General features: G+C 42.0%; 1 protein-coding gene across 1 annotated transcript; it reads left to right on the forward strand.

Annotated features, from left to right (window-relative positions):
- The first annotated feature begins 15,676 nt into the window (after window positions 1–15,676).
- Window positions 15,677–18,125, forward strand: LOC122427975 (phosphate carrier protein, mitochondrial-like). The gene has a single exon (XM_043447570.1). It carries the CDS (start codon window positions 15,725–15,727, stop codon window positions 16,715–16,717), a length of 993 nt encoding a protein of 330 aa, XP_043303505.1. The 5' UTR covers window positions 15,677–15,724; the 3' UTR covers window positions 16,718–18,125.
- Window positions 18,126–19,107: the final 982 nt, after the last annotated feature.

Here is a 19,107-nt window from a genome sequence, read left to right on the forward strand (position 1 = left end):
GCTAATTCTCTTCAGTCAAGTCCAACTCTGTGAGACCCCATAGATGGCAGCCCACCAGGCCTCTGTCCCTGGGATTCTCCAAGCAAGAACACTGGAGTGGGTTGCCATTTCCTTCTCCAATGCATGAAAGTGAAAAGTGAAAGTGAAGTCGCTCAGTCGTGTCCGACTCTTCGTGACCCCATGGACTGCAGCCTACCACGCTCCTCCATCCATGGGATTTTCCAGGCAAGAGTGCTGGAGTGGGTTGCCATTGCCTTCTCTGATAAACTCCTCTATGTGTGTTAATTCATATAATCCTCAAATCAACCCTCTAAGGTAGGTACTATTATTCCCTGCCCTCTCCACCCCACATTTTACACATGATGAAACCAGTACCTACAGAAGTTAGGTAACTTGCCCAAGGTTTTCTGCCATCAAGTGGAAGAGCCATAATTTAGAACCAGGAAATATATCCTCAGAGTCTCTGTTCTTAACCATATATCTACTAACTCAGTATTTCTTCTAAGCAAATGCAGCGCCATCCCCAAGAAAATATTGGTGATTAATAGAAATGTTTGTCTTGTTACATATCCTATTACAGTTGGGGCAAAGGAGGGTAAATAAAGGTGGTAGTAACCTGGGGAAATTTCCTAGGATGCCTTGCTAATTTGCTTTTCTCTGTCCATAGCCAGTATTCATTCAGTGTCAACTATGTGCTAAGCATAAGGGACACAGAAGTAAATAAAAACACAGGATCCTTACTTTTAGGCATACATTCTAGCTGGCAAATAGACAGTAAACAAACAATTCCAGATGAAAGCTGAGTGGTGGGGAAGATACTATGGGTCCTAATGTGGATCAAGAAATCAAGGGAGACTTCCTTGAGGGGCTGATTCCTGAGGTAGGCCTAAGGATGCAATTAGCCAGGTGCAGGGGAAGTGTATCCCAAACAGAGAGAATATCATGTTTAAGGCTGCAGCATGGCTGTAGTACAGTGAGGCCAGGAGACTGGAAAGAGGGGAGATGGAGAGGTTAAGCAGTAGCCATGTGAAGGGGGTCCTTTAAAGGAAACTGTAGTAGTCACTATTGAAATGGAGCATGACTCTGCAGGGCCCTCCTGGGTACAGAAGCCCTCTGTGTATCCCTTTTCTTTTAAAGAAAAAAATATTTAGCCTCCTAGGCCTTCACTGTGTTCCAAAGAACACATTCAATCAGTTACTAATTAGGAAAGGGAGGGAATGCAGAAACAAAGGAAAAGCAAGCAGTCAAGAAGTGATAGTTCAGCAATAAAACAGAGTCTTAGTTCCTCCTCAAGGGATATATATATATAACAATCTGATGTGTATCTTTGAGTTGTTCTGTAGGAACTGAAACACACCCTCACCTGAGTAAAAGATGGCAACCGCATGCTGAGAAGGAGCACTAGATCCAGACTGGTTGGAACCAGAAAGTTAATAAATAAGAATCTGAAACACCATCCTGTCACCTCACCACCAACCAATGAGAGGAAAGCCATCCCCCTGCAACCATCACTTCAAATGTTGCCTTCAAAAGCCCTTCACTGAAAGCTATTGGGGAGTTCAGGTATTTTGACCATGAGCTGCCTGTACTCCTTGCTTGGGGCCCTACAAATAAACACTGTATTGTCCTACCAGTAAACTGGCTTTGCTGCACAGCAGGTGAGCAGACCAAGGTCGGTTATTTGTGCAAAGCAACATTAGTGCTCCTAGTAGTAATAATTCTTCACCTGTGGTGGGTTCTGGGGAGGAGAAATACATACATCATATGCTTTTTAATTAAGTTTCCAGAGTTCGTAGCAATATTAAATGTCTAAAGGACTCTACTGATCAGGTAGCATGTAAATAATCCACCGTAAGCCCTATGATTGGAATCTTATGAGAATCTGACGGACTATGTATCACAGTAATGGTGTAACCTTAGTATATAACAACACCCTTCTTTCTCTCCTAGTTTACACAGCAGTTTGCTGGTAATTTATACCTAACAAGCTAATATGAAAATATTCCTTTGAGAATAACATCAATGCATTTGAAGATTCAAAATGCAAACTAGAATTTTATTAGACTCTTCTAGCTAACATATCGCCTTCATGGATCACAACCTTGTCATGGCAAAGGGGCTTGCATAACTCAGTGAAGCTATGAGCCACACCATGCAGGACCACCAAGACGGATGGGTCATAGTGAAGTGTTCCAACAAAATGTGGTCCACCAGAAGAGGAAATGGCAACCCACGCTAGTAGCCTTGCCTGGAGAACACCATAAATGGTATATCGTGTGAAATGCCAGGCTGGATGAATCACAAGCTGGAATCAAGAGTGCCTGGAGAAATGCAGATATGCAGATGATACCACTCTAATGGCAGAAAGCAAAAGAGGAACTAAAAAGCCTCTTGATGAGGGTGAGAGAGGAGAGTGAAAGAGTTGGCTTGAAACTCAGCATTTAAAAAGCTAAGATCATGGCACCTGGCCCTATAACTTCATGGCAAATTGAAGGGGAAAAAAGTGGAAGCAGTGGCAGATTTTATTTTCTTGGGCTCCAAAACCACTGCGGATGGTGACTTCAGCCATGAAATTAAAAGATGCTTGTTCCTTGGGAAGAAAGCTATGACAAACCTAGAGAGCGTATTAAGCAGAGACACTGCTTTGCTGACAAAGGTTCATATAGTCAAAGCTCTGGTTTTTCCAGTAAGTCATGTACTGATGTGAGAGTTGGACCATAAAGAAGACTGAGCATCGAAGAATTGACACTTTCAAACTGTGGTACTGGAGAAGACTCTTTGGAGTCCCTTGAACTGCAAGGAGCAAACTATTCAATCCTAAAGGAAATTGAAAGAGTCGATTCCTTGGCAGGTTGACAAGAAGTCCAGGGGTCCCCAAGGAGAGAGGGGTCTGGAATTCTCAAGGAGGAAGAAAGGACAAAACTTTTTTCCCTCCACATTCCTTCAGTTCAATTCAGTCGCTCAGTCGTGTCCGACTCTTTGCAACCCCATGAATTGCAGGATGCCAGGCCTCCCTGTCCATCATCAACTCCCAGAGTTTACTCAAACCCATGTCCATCGAGTCGGTGATGCCATCAAGCCATCTCATCCTCTGTTGTCCCCTTCTCCTCCTGCCCCCAATCCCTCCCAGCATCAGGGTCTTTTCCAATGAGTCAACTCTTCTCATGAGGTGGCCAAAGTATTGGAGTTTCAGCTTCAGCATCAGCCCTTCCAATGAACACCCATGACTGATCTCCTTTAGGATGGACGTTGGATCTCCTTGCAGTCCAAGGGACACTCAAGAGTCTTCTCCAACACCACAGTTCAAAAGCATCAATTCTTTGGCGCTCAGCCTTCTTTATGATCCAATTCTCACATCCATACAAGACTACTGGAAAAACCATAGCTTTGACTATATGGACCTTTGTCAGCAAAGTAATGCCTCTGCTTTTTAATATGATGTCTAGGTTTGTCATTGCTTTTCTTCCAAAGAGCAAGCATCTTTTAATTCCATGGCTACAATCATCATCTGCAGTGATTTTGGAGCTCCCCAAAATAAAGTCTGAAACTGTTTCCACTGTCCCCCCATCTATTCCCATGAAGTGATGGGACCAGATGCCATGATCTTACTTTTCTGAATACTGAGCTTTAAACCAACTTTTTCACTCTCCTCTTTCACTTTCATCAGGAGGCTTTTTAGTTCCTCTTCACTTTCTGCCATAAGGGTGATGTCATCTGCATATCTGAGGTTATTGCTGTTTCTCCCGGCAATCTTGATTCCAGCTTGTGCTTCTTCCAGCCCAGCATTTCTCATGATGTACTCTCCATATAAGTTAAATAAGCAGGGTGACAGTAAACAGCCCTGACGTACTCCTTTTCCAATTTGGAACCAGTCTGTTGTTCCATGTCTGCTTCTAACTGTTGCTTCCTGACCTGCATACAGGTTTCTCAAGAGGCAGGTCGGGTGGTCTGGTATTCCCATCTCTTTCAGAATTTTCCACAGTTTATTGTGATCCACATAGTCAAAGGCTTTGGCATAATCAATAAAACAGAAATAGGTGTTTTTCTGGAAGTCTCTTGCTTTTTTGATGATCCAGCGGATATTGGCAATTTGATCTCTGGTTCCTCTGCCTTTTCTAAAACCAGCTTGAACATCTGGAAGTTCACAGTTCACGTACTGCTGAAGCCTGGCTTGGAGAACTTTGAGCATTACTTTACTAGCATGTGAGATGAGTGCAACTGTGCAGTAGTTTGAGCATTCTTTGGCATTGCCTTTCTTAGGGACTGAAATGAAAACTGACCTTTTCCAGTCCTGTGGCCACTGCTGAGTTTTCCAAACTTGCTGGCATATTGAGTGCAGCACTTTCACAGCATCATCTTTTAGGATTTGAAATAGCTCAACTGGAATTCCATCATCTCCACTAGCTTTGTTCATAGTGATGCTTTCTAAGGCCCACTTGACTTCACATTCCAGGATGTCTGGCTCCAGGTGGTGAATAATCACATCATCGTGATTATGTGGGTCATGAAGATCTTTTTTGTACAGTTCTTCTGTGTATTCTTGCCACCTCGTCTTAATATCTTCTGCATCTGTTAGGTCCATACCATATCTGTTCTTTATCAAACCCATCTTTGCATGAAATGTTCCCTTGGTATCTCTAATTTTCTTGAAGAGATCTCTAGTCTTTCCCATTCTGTTGTTTTCCTCTATTTCTTTGCATTGATTGCTGAGAAAGGCTTTCTTATCTCTCCTTGCTATTCTTTGGAACTCTGCATTCAAATGGGAATATCTTTCCTTTTCTCCTTTGCTTTTCACTTCTCTTCTTTTCACAGCTATTTGTAAGGCTTCCTCAGACAACCATTTTGTCTTTTTGCATTTCTTTTCCGTGGGGATGGTCTTGATCCCTGTGTCCTATACAATGTCATGAACCTCTGTTCATAGTTCATCAGGCATTCTGTCTATCAGATCTAGTTCCTTAAATCTATTTCTCACTTCCACTGTATAGTCATAAGGGATTTGATTTAGGTCATACCTGAATGGTCTAGTGGTTTTTCCTACTTTCTTCAATTTAAGTCTGAATTTGGCAATAAGGAGTTCATGATCTGAGCCACAGTCAGCTCCCGGTCTTGTTTTTGCTGACTGTATCGAGCTTCTCCATCTTTGGCTGCAAAGAATATAATCAATCTGATTTCAGTGTTGACCATCTGGTGATGTCCATATGTAGAGTCTTCTCTTGTGTTGTTGGAAGCAGGTGTTTGCTATGACCAGTGCGTTCTCTTGGCAAAACTCTATCAGCCTTTGCCCTTCTTCATTCCGTACTCCAAGGCCAAATTTGCCTGTTACTCCAGGTGTTTCCCTTCTTTTGCATTCCAGTCCCCTATAATGAAAAGGACATTTTTTGGGGTGCTGGTTCTAAAAGGTCTTGTAGGTCTTCATAGAACCGTTCAACTTCAGCGTCTTCAGCGTTACTGGTTGGGGCATAGGCTTGGATTACGGTGATATTGAATGGTTTGCCTTGGAAATGAACAGAGATCATTCTGTCATTTTTGAGACTGCATCCAAGTACTGCCTTTCAGACTCTTTTGTTGACCATGATGGCTACTCCATTTCTTCTAAGGGATTCCTGCCCACAGTAGTAGATATAATGGTCATCTGAGTTAAATTCACCCATTCCAGTCCATTTTAGTTTGCTGATTCCTAGAATGTTGACATTCACTCTTACCATCTCCTGTTTGACCACTTCCAATTTGCCTTGATTCATGGACCTAACATTCCAGGTTCCTATGCAATATTGCTCTTTACAGCATCGGACCTTTCTTCTATCACCAGTCACATCCACAACTCGGTGTTGTTTTTGCTTTGGCTCCATCCCTTCATTCTTTCTGGAATTATTTCTCCACTGATCTCCAGTAGCATATTGGGCACCTACTGACCAGGGGAGTTCCTCTTTCAGTATCCTATCATTTTGCCTTTTCATACTGTTCATGGGGTTCTCAAGGCAAGAATACTGAAGTGGTTTGCCATTCCCTTCTCCAGTGGACCACATTCTGTCAAACATCTCCACCATGACCCGTCCGTCTTGGGTGGCCCCACACGGCATGGCTTAGTTTCATTGAGTTAGACAAGGCTGTGGTCTGTGTGATTAGATTGGCTAGTTTTCTGTGATTATGGTTTCAGTGTGTCTGCCCTCTGATGCCCTCATCGCAACACCTACTGTCTTACTTGGGTTTCTCTTACCTTGGATGGGGGGTATCTTTTTACGGCTGCTCCAGCAAAGCACAGCCGTTGCTCCTTACCTTAGACGAGGGGTATCTCCTCACGGCCGCCCCTCCCGACCTTGAACGTGGAGTAGCTCTTCAGGGCCCTCCTGCGCCCGCGCAGCAGCCTCTCCTTGGAGGTGGGGTTGCTCCTCTCGGCTGCCGCCCCTGACTTCGGGCGTGTGGTAGCTCGTCTCGGCTGTTGCCCCTGACCTCAGACGTGGGGTAGCTCCTCTGTTTCGCTCCTGTGTTGTCGCAGCCTGGTGCTCTCGGTCGCCGCCCCTGACCTTGGGCGAGCTGTAGCTCCTCACGGCCACGCTTTTGCGTGGCCTGTCGAAGCCGGCGCGATACATTCCTTAGGATTATATAACAATAATGTATCCTGCTTGAGGACAGTCTCTGGAAAAAACCTTCTGGTTAATCCTGTTATCTTAAAATGTAAATTATGGGAGTAGGTCTAGTGAGGTCTTTACAACCTCCAGACATTCTTTTGCTTCACTGTAATATCTAATTAGAGAGTATATAACTCCATTGCTAACACTAGCAAGGGGGTACTCTTTCTGCCCCCTTCTGATGCCTATGTCAGAAGCTTCTCTATCTCCTTTATACTTTAATAAAACTTTATTACAGAAAAGCTCTGAGTGATCAAGGCTCGTCTCTGGCCCCAGATTGAATTCTTCTCCTCCAGAGGCCAGGAATCCCAGCGTCTTTTCGTGGTTCAGCAACAACCTTTCAAAATCAACCCTGAATATTCATTGGAAAGACTGTTGCTAGAGCTGAAGCTCCAATACTTTGGCCACCTGATGCAAAGAACTGACTCATTGGACAAATCCTGATCCTGGGAAAGATTAAAAGCAGAAGGAGAAAGGGGCAGCAGAGGATAAGATGGTTAGATAGTATCACTGACTCAGTGGACATGAATTTGAGCAAATTCTGGGAGATAGTAGAGGACAGAGGAGCCTGGTGTGCTCAGTCCATGAGGTCGCAAAGAGTCGGACATGACTTGGTGACTGAACAACAACAAAAGTTAACATATTCTATTAGTCAGATAAATGCTTCTAATTCTAAAGCATGAGTGTTTTGATCCTATGAGAATGGCCCTAAAGGACAGGAGTACATTCAAATTAGTGAAGGTAATGCAGCCAGCATGAGAAAGGGATGTATGAAAGTGGTGTACACCCCATGACAGTGGCAAAACAGCTTGGCGTTGAGCTGCTGTTGAAAACCTAGTCTTCCGAAGCAGAAGTTGGATTGAGCAGACAAATCTCTCTTTTAGGGCTGTCCAATATAAATATAATGTGAGATATACATGTAATTTTCTGGTAGCTACATTAAAAAAAGTTAAAAAAAATATTAAAAAATAACATTAACTCAATACATCAAAAAATCATTATTTCAATATATAATCTTCAAAAATTATCGAGATATTTATAGTCTCTTTTTCATACTATGTCTTTGAAATCTGATGTGTATTTTGTACTTTCAGCACATCTTAATTTGGACTAGCCACAGTTCAAATTCTTAATAACCACATGGGGTCAAAGCTATGGTATTAGACACTTTGGGTTTAATCCATTCTTGAAGAGCCTGACACCATGCAAAGGTTGAGTCTTCTAGTTGGAGGTGGCCTTGGGTAAGTCAGAGATACTACTACTTTCTCCTATTCTCCATCACCCTCTTTTCTCTTCCTTGACATCATGTTATGCATACTAACCATCTGCCAGACACTGGACACTGTGCTGGATATTCATTATCTCATTAATCCTGCAAGAATCAGAGATCTTACTTGATAGAGTAAATGAAATAACTAAGTGATGTTAGTATAGTGCAGTGATTAAGATATAGACTTGGAGGTTATTCATACATGTTTCTGACACTTCCTGTATACCTTGGGTAAGAAATTTCTTAATTTCTCTAAGCTGCAGTTTGTCATTTGTCAAATGAACAAAATAAAAGTATCTCCCTTAAAAATGTTGTTCTGTGGTTTAAATGAGACCACATTTTGCATTGCCTGAAAAGTTTTAAGTACTTGTTAAATCTTTTTCTTTTTTTTGGTCCTTTTCATTCCTTTTTTAAAAATGCTTTTTAATGTGTAAATTATTTTTAAAATTTATTTTTAAGTGGAGGATAATTACTTTACAATGTTTTGTTGGTTTCTGCCTTACAACAATGTGAATCAGCCATGTGAAAGTGAAGTGAAGTCGCTCAGTCGTGTCCGACTCTTTGCGATCCCATGGACTGTAGCCTACCAGGCTCCTTCCTCCATGGGATTCTCCAGGCAAGAGTACTGGAGTGGGTTGCCATTTCCTTCTCCAGGGGATCTTCCCAACTCAGGGATCAAACCGGGGTCTTCCACATTCCAGGCAGACTCTTTAACCTCTGAGCCACCAGGGAAGAAGTATACATAAATCCCCTTCCTTGTGAGCCTCCCTCCCACCCCTCCCCGACCCCACCCTTCTAGGTCATCACAGAGTACCAGGCTGAGCTCCCTGTATTATACATCAACTTCCCACTAACTCTCTGTTTTACACAGGGTAATGTATATATTTTAATGCTACTCTCTCAATTCATCCCATCCTCTCCTTCCCCTACTGTGTCCACAAGTTCATTCTCTATGTCTGTGTCTCTATTCCTATACTGCAACTAAGTTTATCAATGCCATTTTTCTAGATCCCATATATGTGCTTTTATATTTGATATTTTTTCTTTCTGACTTACTTCATCGTTAAATCTTGATATCACTAAATGGGAAAAACATGCGACACTTTGGAATTTACAGCGATTACACAAACAGTATTACTACTGCTACTACTGCTGAGGTGCCAAGAAGTTAAATGACAGCCAAGGTAACACAGCTAATAGGTAGAGATCAGCTTCTCAACCCAATTTCCCTATCTCTGGAGCAGTATTTCTTGCCATCTGTTTACAGTTATAATATGTGCTAAATTTGTACTGATGCTGTACAGAAAATGAAAAGGTCTTTTGAGAGATAAATTCCTGATATTTGCTTGCCATTCTCACAGAAAGAGAATACAGGGGGAAATTCTGGGCGTTTTTTTGTTTTTTGGATAAACAGGAATTACTGTTCTAAGAAACTAGACAAGGAACATATAAAGAAAGATTAAGTCTTTCTTCGCTTTGTTCTTTTTTTCTCTTTTTAAAAGTTGAAGTATAGTTGATTTACAATGTCATATTAGTTTCTAGTGTTTCCTTTGTTTCTTTTTACTCTGATTTTACTAGGAAACCATGCATCTGTTGGCATTAATTCATGCATGTTGTGTTAAACCAAATTTGCATTTTAACAAAGGACAGAGGTATTAAAGCTACTAGCCCCTTTAAATGCTGTATTTATAGGAACATGTCATCTTTTAAGACAAAAAATTTCCCAAAATTTATGAAAATTTGATAGTACTATCAAAACTACATGTAATCAGTTATATATACCATGAAAATTTCTCTGTATGTAAAAATACTTTCCCCCATCAAATTAGCAAGTAAAAACAAAACAAATATCAGTACTATTGGGTCTTACTCAGCTACCAATGCCCCTGTGAGCATGCCCTCTCTGCTCAGATGTTGTACTTCTCATCTGCTCCATAGAATTGTTTGTTCTGGTCTTTATCTACACAACCTCTTCAGCTGCTGTTTGATTTCATCTCCTTTCTCTTGCTCCTTTGTCTTCCATTGCTGCTGCTTTGTGCCTCGTCTGTTTAAGCGTCCTAGGAGATATGAATCAGCCAGGGACCCAGGGTTAGGAGGAACAGCCCTGTCTAGCATAGTACCAGTCTAGAGCCATGACTGGCCTCCAGTGTGTGCCCCACCTGGAACAACTTTCCCAAAGAAAAGCTCACTCAATTCCACTTCAATCTTGCAATACCTATGTGAGTCCTAATTACTTATTGTTCTACTTTCTGAAGAAAAACTGAGGACTGGGACTAGATGTCTAGATATGTCAGTTCTAGTTTGTGCTTTGCACAAACCAAAAACAAGAAAAGGATAAAGATTTGTAATAAACAATTTTCATCCAAACATATAGGGATTATTACCTCCTACAACACTTTCTTTAAACATAGTTAGACTTACTTGGTTTAATGAGTTTGGAGATTGTTGCTTTTTCCCCTTTAACTCGCCAGATAAATCAGAAATATTTATTTTAAGAGACAGTTTAAAGAACTTCGTAATTCCCAATCTGTTGGAGTTTTACAAATAAATCTCAGTTAAATGCCTGTCATAGTTTCCAATCTGGTCAAGCAAAAAAGGGGAAAAAGTATACAATTCATCAGAATAATTAGTTGATTGGAGTTAAATAATTCTAAGAATAAACATTTGACCCCCTGGCATGTCACAAACCTCCTGGAGTGAGAAGGATTATAAATTAAATGTACAAGATTTAAAATGGTCCAGATACACCCTGAACATTATTGCAGGCATGTGGGATGCATTTAGATAAGTTAAAACCAAGTGTGGATTTAGAGCTTGGCCGTCTTTGATCAGTGGTTTACTAAAACTTCCTTGCTTTGGTATGAGGATGGAGGGATGCAGAGAAGCGGGTAGAAAGATAGGAATAGTGGCAACAGTGCCCCCTACTGTCCAATGGCCACCCCCTTCCTTGAATCAGGGAGTTTTAGAGACACGGTGCCTCAAGGGATAATGAAACCTTAAGTATATGGAAGTCAGTCAGGAAGGAAAAACCTAACATTCATTGAGGGCCTATAACATTGCAAGCACTGTGCTATCATTTAATTTAATAATAACATAAAGTTCATTACAAATTCAGAAAAGAATAGAATGAAGTTTATAGATACAGAAACTAAGGTTCAAGAAATAACTTTTACAAGATTCATAGCTAGAAGTAGAATGAGCCAGGATTTGGGCCCAGGGCTGCCTGGCTCCAAGGCCAGTGATTCTTATACCGGAGCACACTGGCAGCGGCTGGAAGCCACAGGAACAACTTAGACTCCTCTAAGTACAGTGACCAACTGTCCTGATTTGCCTGGTACTGAGAGGGTTCTGGGGACACTGGGCTTTGAGTGCTGCAACCAGGAAAGTCTGGGACAAACTGGGATGAATTGGTAGCCCTAGCTAGAGTTCAACTGAATAAGGCCCTAGGCTGGAAGAATCAATTTGGAAGAGGAGAAAGGCTGTCCAGTTTTCTGTTCCTCTCTGCGGCCCAACCTGCTGAGCCACAGGAGAGCAGTCTCTGTCCTACTTGTTTTATGGCCTCACACATCCTGGGGCATTGTCAAAGAAGTTCACATTTCTGCCACTTAGGATTTCTTCAGTTCCTGTCCTAAACCATCTAAGTCAGTTGGAATTTATTATAGTTAAATGAATAAATCATCCACTCAAGTGGAGGGGAAAGAGCAGAGTCCGTGACCTCACAGAAACATGGATTCTGAGAGGATCAAGGAGAGCCAGAAAAGCAGAGGGGAGTAACGGAACTGACATTCATGGGATGCTCATTAATTCACAGGCGCTGGGCTAGTGTGTGTGTGTGTGTGTGTGTGTGTGTGTGTGTGTGTGTGTGTGTGTGTGTGTGTGTGTGTGTGTGTGTGTGTGTGTGTGTGCATTATTTCTTATAACAACTCTAAAAGGTTATAATTAGTCTTAATTATAGATGTTTAAAATAAATAAAGAAGTGGAGCTCAGAAAAGGGCTAAATAACTTGTCTAAGTTCACATAACTAAAAAAAAGGTTAACTCAGAATTTATTTCTGCCCAAAGCATGTGACTTTCCCCCTTATACATGTCTTATGCATAGTAGTGCTTAATAAACATTCAATTGCCCTTCCCATTTAGTTCCTAAGAACTTAAATTTGTTAATTTCAGTGTCCTTCATGTGCTTTTTTAAAAAAATGACATACCCAAAACTATATTCTCTAAATGTTTATGATGGATATAGAGATTCATGATGGGGGATGAAGTTCACCATATGTGTTAAAGCTAAGAAAATGATTCAAGCAGCTATTCCAGTTCACTCTCACTGATAATTGAGTTGGTCAACACCCACAGAGACCGGATATGACACTGAACCATGACCTGATACATAAACAAAGGAAGCACTGTTCTTACAGTCTTGTCTGAAGTATTTCCTATAGTTTTTAAAAATGGCAATTTTTCAGTCCAGATTAAATACAAATGAATATCTGGCAAACTACCTTAAACGGTAATTACTAGAAATACACAAAGAAGGTGGGTTAATAAAGGAAAGTTTTTCTGGCACACATTCTTTGCCCCTGATTCTGAAAAATGACATGAAGTAAAAGAGGAAAGTGGAAAGACATACATAAAGACATGGACACAGGGGTAAGGACATCGTGCTCAGATATATATTTGTGTAATTGGGGTAGAGAAACCATCAATGGACCTGAGTATTTATGGCCAAAAATCAAATACCCTATATCCAAGTTAAAATATCATGAGAAATGTCATGAGTGAGCAAATATGATGTAGAATTCAAAGGATGTTTGCCACATACCTGAACAGAGTTCTGTAGCAAAGAGAAATAGGCTATCGACTTTTGAGTAGACTATAGTGTCTGCCCTGGTGGCTCAGACGGTAAAGAATCTGCCTGCAATGCAGGAAACATGGGTTCAATCCCTGGGTTGGGAAGATCCCCTGGAGAAGGGAATGGCTCCACTCCAATATTCTTGCCTGGAGAATTCCATGGACAGAGGAGCCTGGCATGCTACAGTCCATGGGGTCGCAAAGAGTTGGAAATGACTGAGCATCTTTCACTTTCACTTTCTTCACACTGTCTGCCACTTACATCTGTAAAACAGGAAGAATATCTTGTACTGTCCTTGTAAGGATTAGAGATATTTAAATCACTTGGCAAAGAGCAGGTATTCAAGAAGTGTTTCCTGTTTTATCTGGGCACTCTGTGATTCTGTTTTAGAGCTTATGAAAATTCTGTTTGGGGACAATGTGGGTCATTAACTCTGCTTTGGTATATTAATTCAAACTGTGTCCTGACACATAACAGAACCTACGTAAAAATCTGTTGGGTGAATGAATACATTTTAACTTTTTTAAAGTATAACAAATAAGAGAACATAAAAGTCTAAATCTGGCCCTGTGGAAAGACCTACTGTTCAACTCAAGCTAGCAGGGAGAACACAGCAAAAGTGTAATAATGATTTCAAGACAGAAATGTTGGCCTGGATTACAAAAGTACCAAGGAGATCAACTTCATAGTGGTTGTATGCTCTATAATGTCAAAATATTTTTACAGTCTACTTCCAGTTGTTTCTGACTTTATGGCCTAGTTATTGAACTGAGAATGTCTAAGAAAATTCTGGCCCTGAGGATTTCTAGATTGGTTTCTTCAACTTGTACATTTTCTTTTGCAGTATTTTAATGGTAAAGAAAAAGTATCTCATACAAATGAGATAAATTGATTTAATCTCAGCTTTCATAAAATAACTGGTGACCTGTGTTACATGTTAGCAAAACATACATGTTGTATCTTTAGGAAATGGAAGCCTAAGTAAATGGTAGCTGCTATTATTACTCTGGTCCTCTTTATCCCTTGTTTTCTCTAAACTTCATTTTTTTATAGTCCAGCATTTCCCAAAATAGTCTCCATGGAAGTCTACATCTGTGCAATGTGAATAGGAGTAATATAAAAAAAGGGTTCTCAGATCCAGTAAGATTAGAGAGCACTAAGTTAACGAAACAAAATTCTTACTATGGAACTTCTCTTTAATAAGGAAATCTCCAGGAAGAAGCTCTAGTGTTCCTTAACCTTTTATTCATTACTGGCCTTTCTTCCCCATGATCCTTTTTAGACTGTTTTCCTTAATGGCCTTTTTCTATCTCCCTGACCCTCCCTGAGCTCCTCTCCCAAGCTGGAAATTAAATAACAAGGAATATGATTTTGTTGGGTAGAGTTGAGTTTTGGAAGGTCACAAACCACTGTACTAAGATTTTTTTGCCCTTTAAGATCCAATTTTCACCTCCTGGGGGATGATATTACCTCAGTTGAGAATGAATACTCTAGTATGAAATGTCCCTCAAACTTGTTGAACCACTGACCTTTTTCAAGTGGACCAATATTCCCAGGAACATAATTTGGGAAGCCCTGATTTCATCATCATGGGATATTTTACTTATCACACAATATTGATTTTTTAATCTCCTCATTTAGATGTCAGCAAGAATATTTCTTCCCTGGTGGCTCAGATGGCAAAGAATCTGTCTGCAATGCAAGAGGCCTAGTTTGATCCCTGGGTGGGGGAAGATTCCCTGGAGAAGGGAATGGCTACCCACTCCAGTATTCTTATTTGCAGAACCGAATGGACAGAGGAGCCTGGCAGGCTACAATCCATGGGGGTCACAACAAGTCAGACACGACTGTGTGACTAATACTTCACACTTAAAGAATATGCCTGACTCTTTGCTAAACCCCTAACCCTGCATAGGGCCCAGCACACAGTGAGCAAATGTATGAATATATGCTACTGATTTACAAGTAGAATCATTTAGTTCTCATTTTCCAGACCAATGAGACTACAAGTTCTCTTAAAAGGAAAGAGGATTTTTGACTTTCCTAATCTCCAAAATCATGGCAGGGATTCAGTAGTCAATGAAACAACATCGAATGAATGAAAATAATCAGCATCCCTCTCTCAATCTAGGGAGAACCTCCATCCTTCCTAAGACCCCACAATAACTGTTGGAGGGAAATGAGTGGAGTGTGGGTTTGGGGGAGAGGTATCCTCCCTGTCTGCGCTGTAAGAATGTTAGGTAAGGCTGGAAGCTCAGGGACTGGTCCTCTAATGCCAGGTTCCTGGTTCTCTCTGTGCATTCCCTCCATAGAACATTCTGTGGTCATGGAGATGATTATTACCATAAGCGGGCTGTTTGAGTGAGGACTCCAGAAAGGCCTTTCAGGAAGGCAACTCTTCCTGAAAGAGTGCATGGCGACTCTTCACCCTGTCACTCATCTCCTCATCTACTTACTTGCCTATTCATGTGTTTACTCATGTTTGTACTTGTTGATTTATTTTTTTAGCATCTTTGTAGAAGACTAAACTGCTGAGCTGGACAGAAGCCACTTGACGCACTAGACACAGAAAGCCTTACCACGGAAGGTGAGACCTAGGGATCGCTGAGGAGGAAGCTGAGGAGAGTTCAGGGGAGGGGTTCCTGTTGTTACCAGAAGCCTCTTCGCCCAAAAGCTTGAGGGCAGGGAGAAGGGCCGTTCCGGAGGTGAGGGGCGGGGCGACGCCCCTATTTAAAATTTCAGGAGCCAGTTGAGATCCAAAGGCAGCCAAGCCGGTAGTGGGTGTGCAGGCGTCGGTAGAGAGCGGTCGAAGTCCTTTGGGCTCTGGCGGGACCCGTCCCTCGCTCAGACCGTTGGGTCAGCAAGCTCACGTTGGGGGGTGGGGGAGGGGGGAATTCAGACGCATGCGCAGTGCACTGGGGCCCCTGAGGGAGGAAAGAGCTCAGGCTGAGCGAAGTGTGTGCCTAGACCCAGCGCGGCCATGTGTGATGCTGGCGGTTACCGAGCCCTGCGGGGGAGAAGCGCAGGCCAACTCAAGGGCAGGCCCTGGGCAGCAGCCTTTGAGGAGTCCAGCTACGAGTACGGCTCCACGAAGTACCTACTGCTGTGCGGCCTGGGCGGGATGCTGAGCTGCGGGCTGACGCACACGGCCATTGTGCCCCTGGACCTGGTCAAGTGCCGCATGCAGGTGGACCCCAGCAAGTACAAGGGCATTCTGAGCGGCTTTGGCGTGACACTGCGGGACGATGGGCTGCGCGGCCTGGCCCGAGGCTGGGCCCCGACCTTTCTGGGCTACTCCATGCAGGGCCTCTTCAAGTTTGGCCTCTACGAGGTCTTCAAAATCCGCTACGCGGAGCTCCTGGGCCAAAAGAAGGCCTATGAATGGAGAACCGGGCTGTACCTGGCCGCCTCGGCCAGCGCTGAGTTCTTCGCCGACGTGGCCCTGGCCCCGATGGAAGCAGTGAAGGTTCGCATGCAGACGCAGCAAGGCTATGCCCGCACGCTCCGGGCCGCGGCCCCCAAGATGTACGGCGAGGAGGGCCTGTGGGCCTTCTACAAAGGCGTGGCGCCACTCTGGATGCGCCAGATCCCCTACACCATGATGAAGTTCGCCTGCTTCGAGCGCACGGTCGAGGCGCTCTACAAGTACGTGGTGCCCAAGCCGCAGAGCCAGTGCACCAAAAGTGAGCAGCTGGCCGTGACCTTTGTGGCCGGCTACATCGCTGGCGTCTTCTGCGCCGTGGTGTCCCACCCTGCGGATTCCGTCGTGTCCGTTTTGAACAAGGAGAAAGGCAGCACGGCCTTTGAGGTTCTCCGCAGATTGGGGTTCAAGGGCGTGTGGAAAGGCCTGTTCGCCCGGATCATCATGATTGGCACCCTGACTGCCCTGCAGTGGTTCATCTACGACTCTGTCAAGGTCTATTTCAAATTGCCTCGCCCTCCAGTCCCTCAAGCGCCCAAATCCCGAAAGTAGGCATGGATTGGAAGACTCCTGTGGCCACCGTTGGCCAGTATTCCGATTCCGTGGGGGATTATGTTCAAATAATACTAGTGCGTAGGATGTTAACGTTTATGGGGAGGTGACAACGTGCAGACCTAGTTTTCTTTAAGTGATTGATTCCTGCTTTTTGGCAATCCAAGAGAATTGCAACCGTTTGGGGGTTTGGACCATTGTCTTTGGGGAGTCAGCATGGTTGCTTTAACTCAATAGCTTTTCAGCATTATAAGGGGAAAAAATTCTCAACAGGAAGTAATGTTAGGTGATTTAGTGCCTCTAGGTTGTCTCTCCTTTGATTCACCATTCAGTGGAGATTATCCAAGCATCACTACAAAAGAGCCTACTGATGAGGTTTCAAGGTCAGCCCAACTATATGGGACAGAGAACAAAGTAAAATTCTGCTACATGGTGCTCATCTCAATAGAAATCATGCACCTATTGAATAGATGAAGGATTCGTTCCACATTTCTTGTTCATGTCCATTGCAGATAAAAATTATTAAAAGTTAAATTGTGACTTACATTTCCTGATAGCTTAGAAAGCATTCACTCTTTTCAAAGAGCGTGACATGAGATCTGCATTTTCTCATTTGGCTTTGTCCTATTCTCTTCCTGATGTTGCTGATTAGAACATAGCTCGCTCCAGGAAGTGCTACAATTGGATCAATGTGGAAAACCAAGATGAGATGAAGGGCAGGCTCTGAGAATAAATATGTAAAGAAAAGTCTCTGTTCTCTAAAGATTTCTTTTGTACAATTCAGCTTTCAACAGCCTTACATCCAAAGAAGATCATACCACCCTGACATTTAAACACAGACATACATGAAACCCTACAAATTCCAACAATTTTTGGTTGAATATTAATGGTTTTGGTGACTTTGAAAGAAAAATCTCATTTTTAATGTAACAAATGTCATTCATTTAACTTGGTATGTCATTCATTTACCTTGGTAGATATTTCATTGATCTTTGCAATGGTTGAGGTTCTTAAAATTTATTGAAGTTATAAAGCACATTTTCAGTTTTCTGTAGCTTTCACATCTCTGATTGAGGAAACTATAAAATAAGTGAAATTCTGTGAATTAGAGATGTTTGTAGAATGTGAATAAGAAACTCCAATATGATATTTGATATGATTAACCAAAATGTTGCACAATTGCCCCAACACGTTGTATTAAAAAACACAAACTTAGGATATGTTAATGTTTTAACTATGTAATAGTAAACTGTTCAGTGGTTAACTGAAGTTAAAATGTGTCTAAATACGTTTGAACTGTCTTGATTGGATAATAAAGAGCTTGGAAGAAAAAAAATCAGAACTTGTGAATGAGATGCAATGAAATTTATATTTAAAAAATCAGAACTTGTGAATGAGATGCAGTGAAATTTAGTGTTTCTATTTTGTTAGGGAGATGCAGTGAAAGGATCATAATGTATTTTTAAGACTCTGAGTTCCTAGGAAGTTAGTTTCCGGGTTTGTGGAAAAGAAAAGTTCTCAAGGAAGGGAAATAATAAATTTTGAGGAACTAAATTGTGCAGGTTCATTTCTGCAAAATTTTAAAACAAATATATTTTTGGTTTGGGCTTCTCAGGTTGCTCAGTGGTAAAGCATCAGCCTGCCCATACTGCAGGAGATACAGGTTCAATCCCTGGGTCAGGAGGATCCCCTGGAGAAGGAAATGGCAACCCATTCCAGTATTCTTGTCTGGAAAATCCCATGGACAGAGAAGCCTGATGGGCTAGAGTCCATAGGGTCGCAAAGAGTTGCACAGAAACAGCATATTTTTGGCTAGTGTTGCAAAATGTTTGTGGGAAGTTTCTTTGGTCAACAGTTTTTTAAGTAAATTGCTGTGACTTTACTGGTGGTCCAGTGGCTAAAACTAAGCACTTCAATGCAAGGGGCAGGGTTTAGATCCCTGGTCAGGGAACTGGATCCCACATACCACAATGAAATAGCAAAGATCCTACATGCTGCAACTAAGACCCAACACAGTCAAATAATTTTTTAAATTTATTAAATAAATTGCTTTCTAATGTAATATAATTTAAGGAATTGCTACAAAATCTATGGAGCCTCAATATAATAAGAGACCACTTGTTCTGATCTGTGGTATTTGATGGTTTTTCTGTTGACAATACCAGACAATTTCTGTAATATACAATGTGCATGTTTAGACAAGTATAATCTAAGGAGAACTGTTTGGCATGATTCTTACTGTTATGGACATGGTCAAGAGGATGGATTTGCTTAGTTTGGATCAGCAGGTTTCATATTCAGTCCCTAGATTTCTATTTGCCTTTTTGTTATTGTTTGCGGTAGTTTACAAACATCTTACTAAATAAAGGCCATGGTAGTACACAATAGAG

This window comes from Cervus canadensis, chromosome 2, assembly GCF_019320065.1.
Source record: "Cervus canadensis isolate Bull #8, Minnesota chromosome 2, ASM1932006v1, whole genome shotgun sequence".
In the NCBI taxonomy this organism is placed as follows: domain Eukaryota; kingdom Metazoa; phylum Chordata; class Mammalia; order Artiodactyla; family Cervidae; genus Cervus; species Cervus canadensis.

What these genes read in the sequence shown, in the direction of transcription:
- LOC122427975 (XM_043447570.1), top strand. Translation starts at nt 15,725, where the DNA reads ATGTGTGATGCTGGCGGTTACCGAGCCCTGCGGGGGAGAAGCGCAGGC.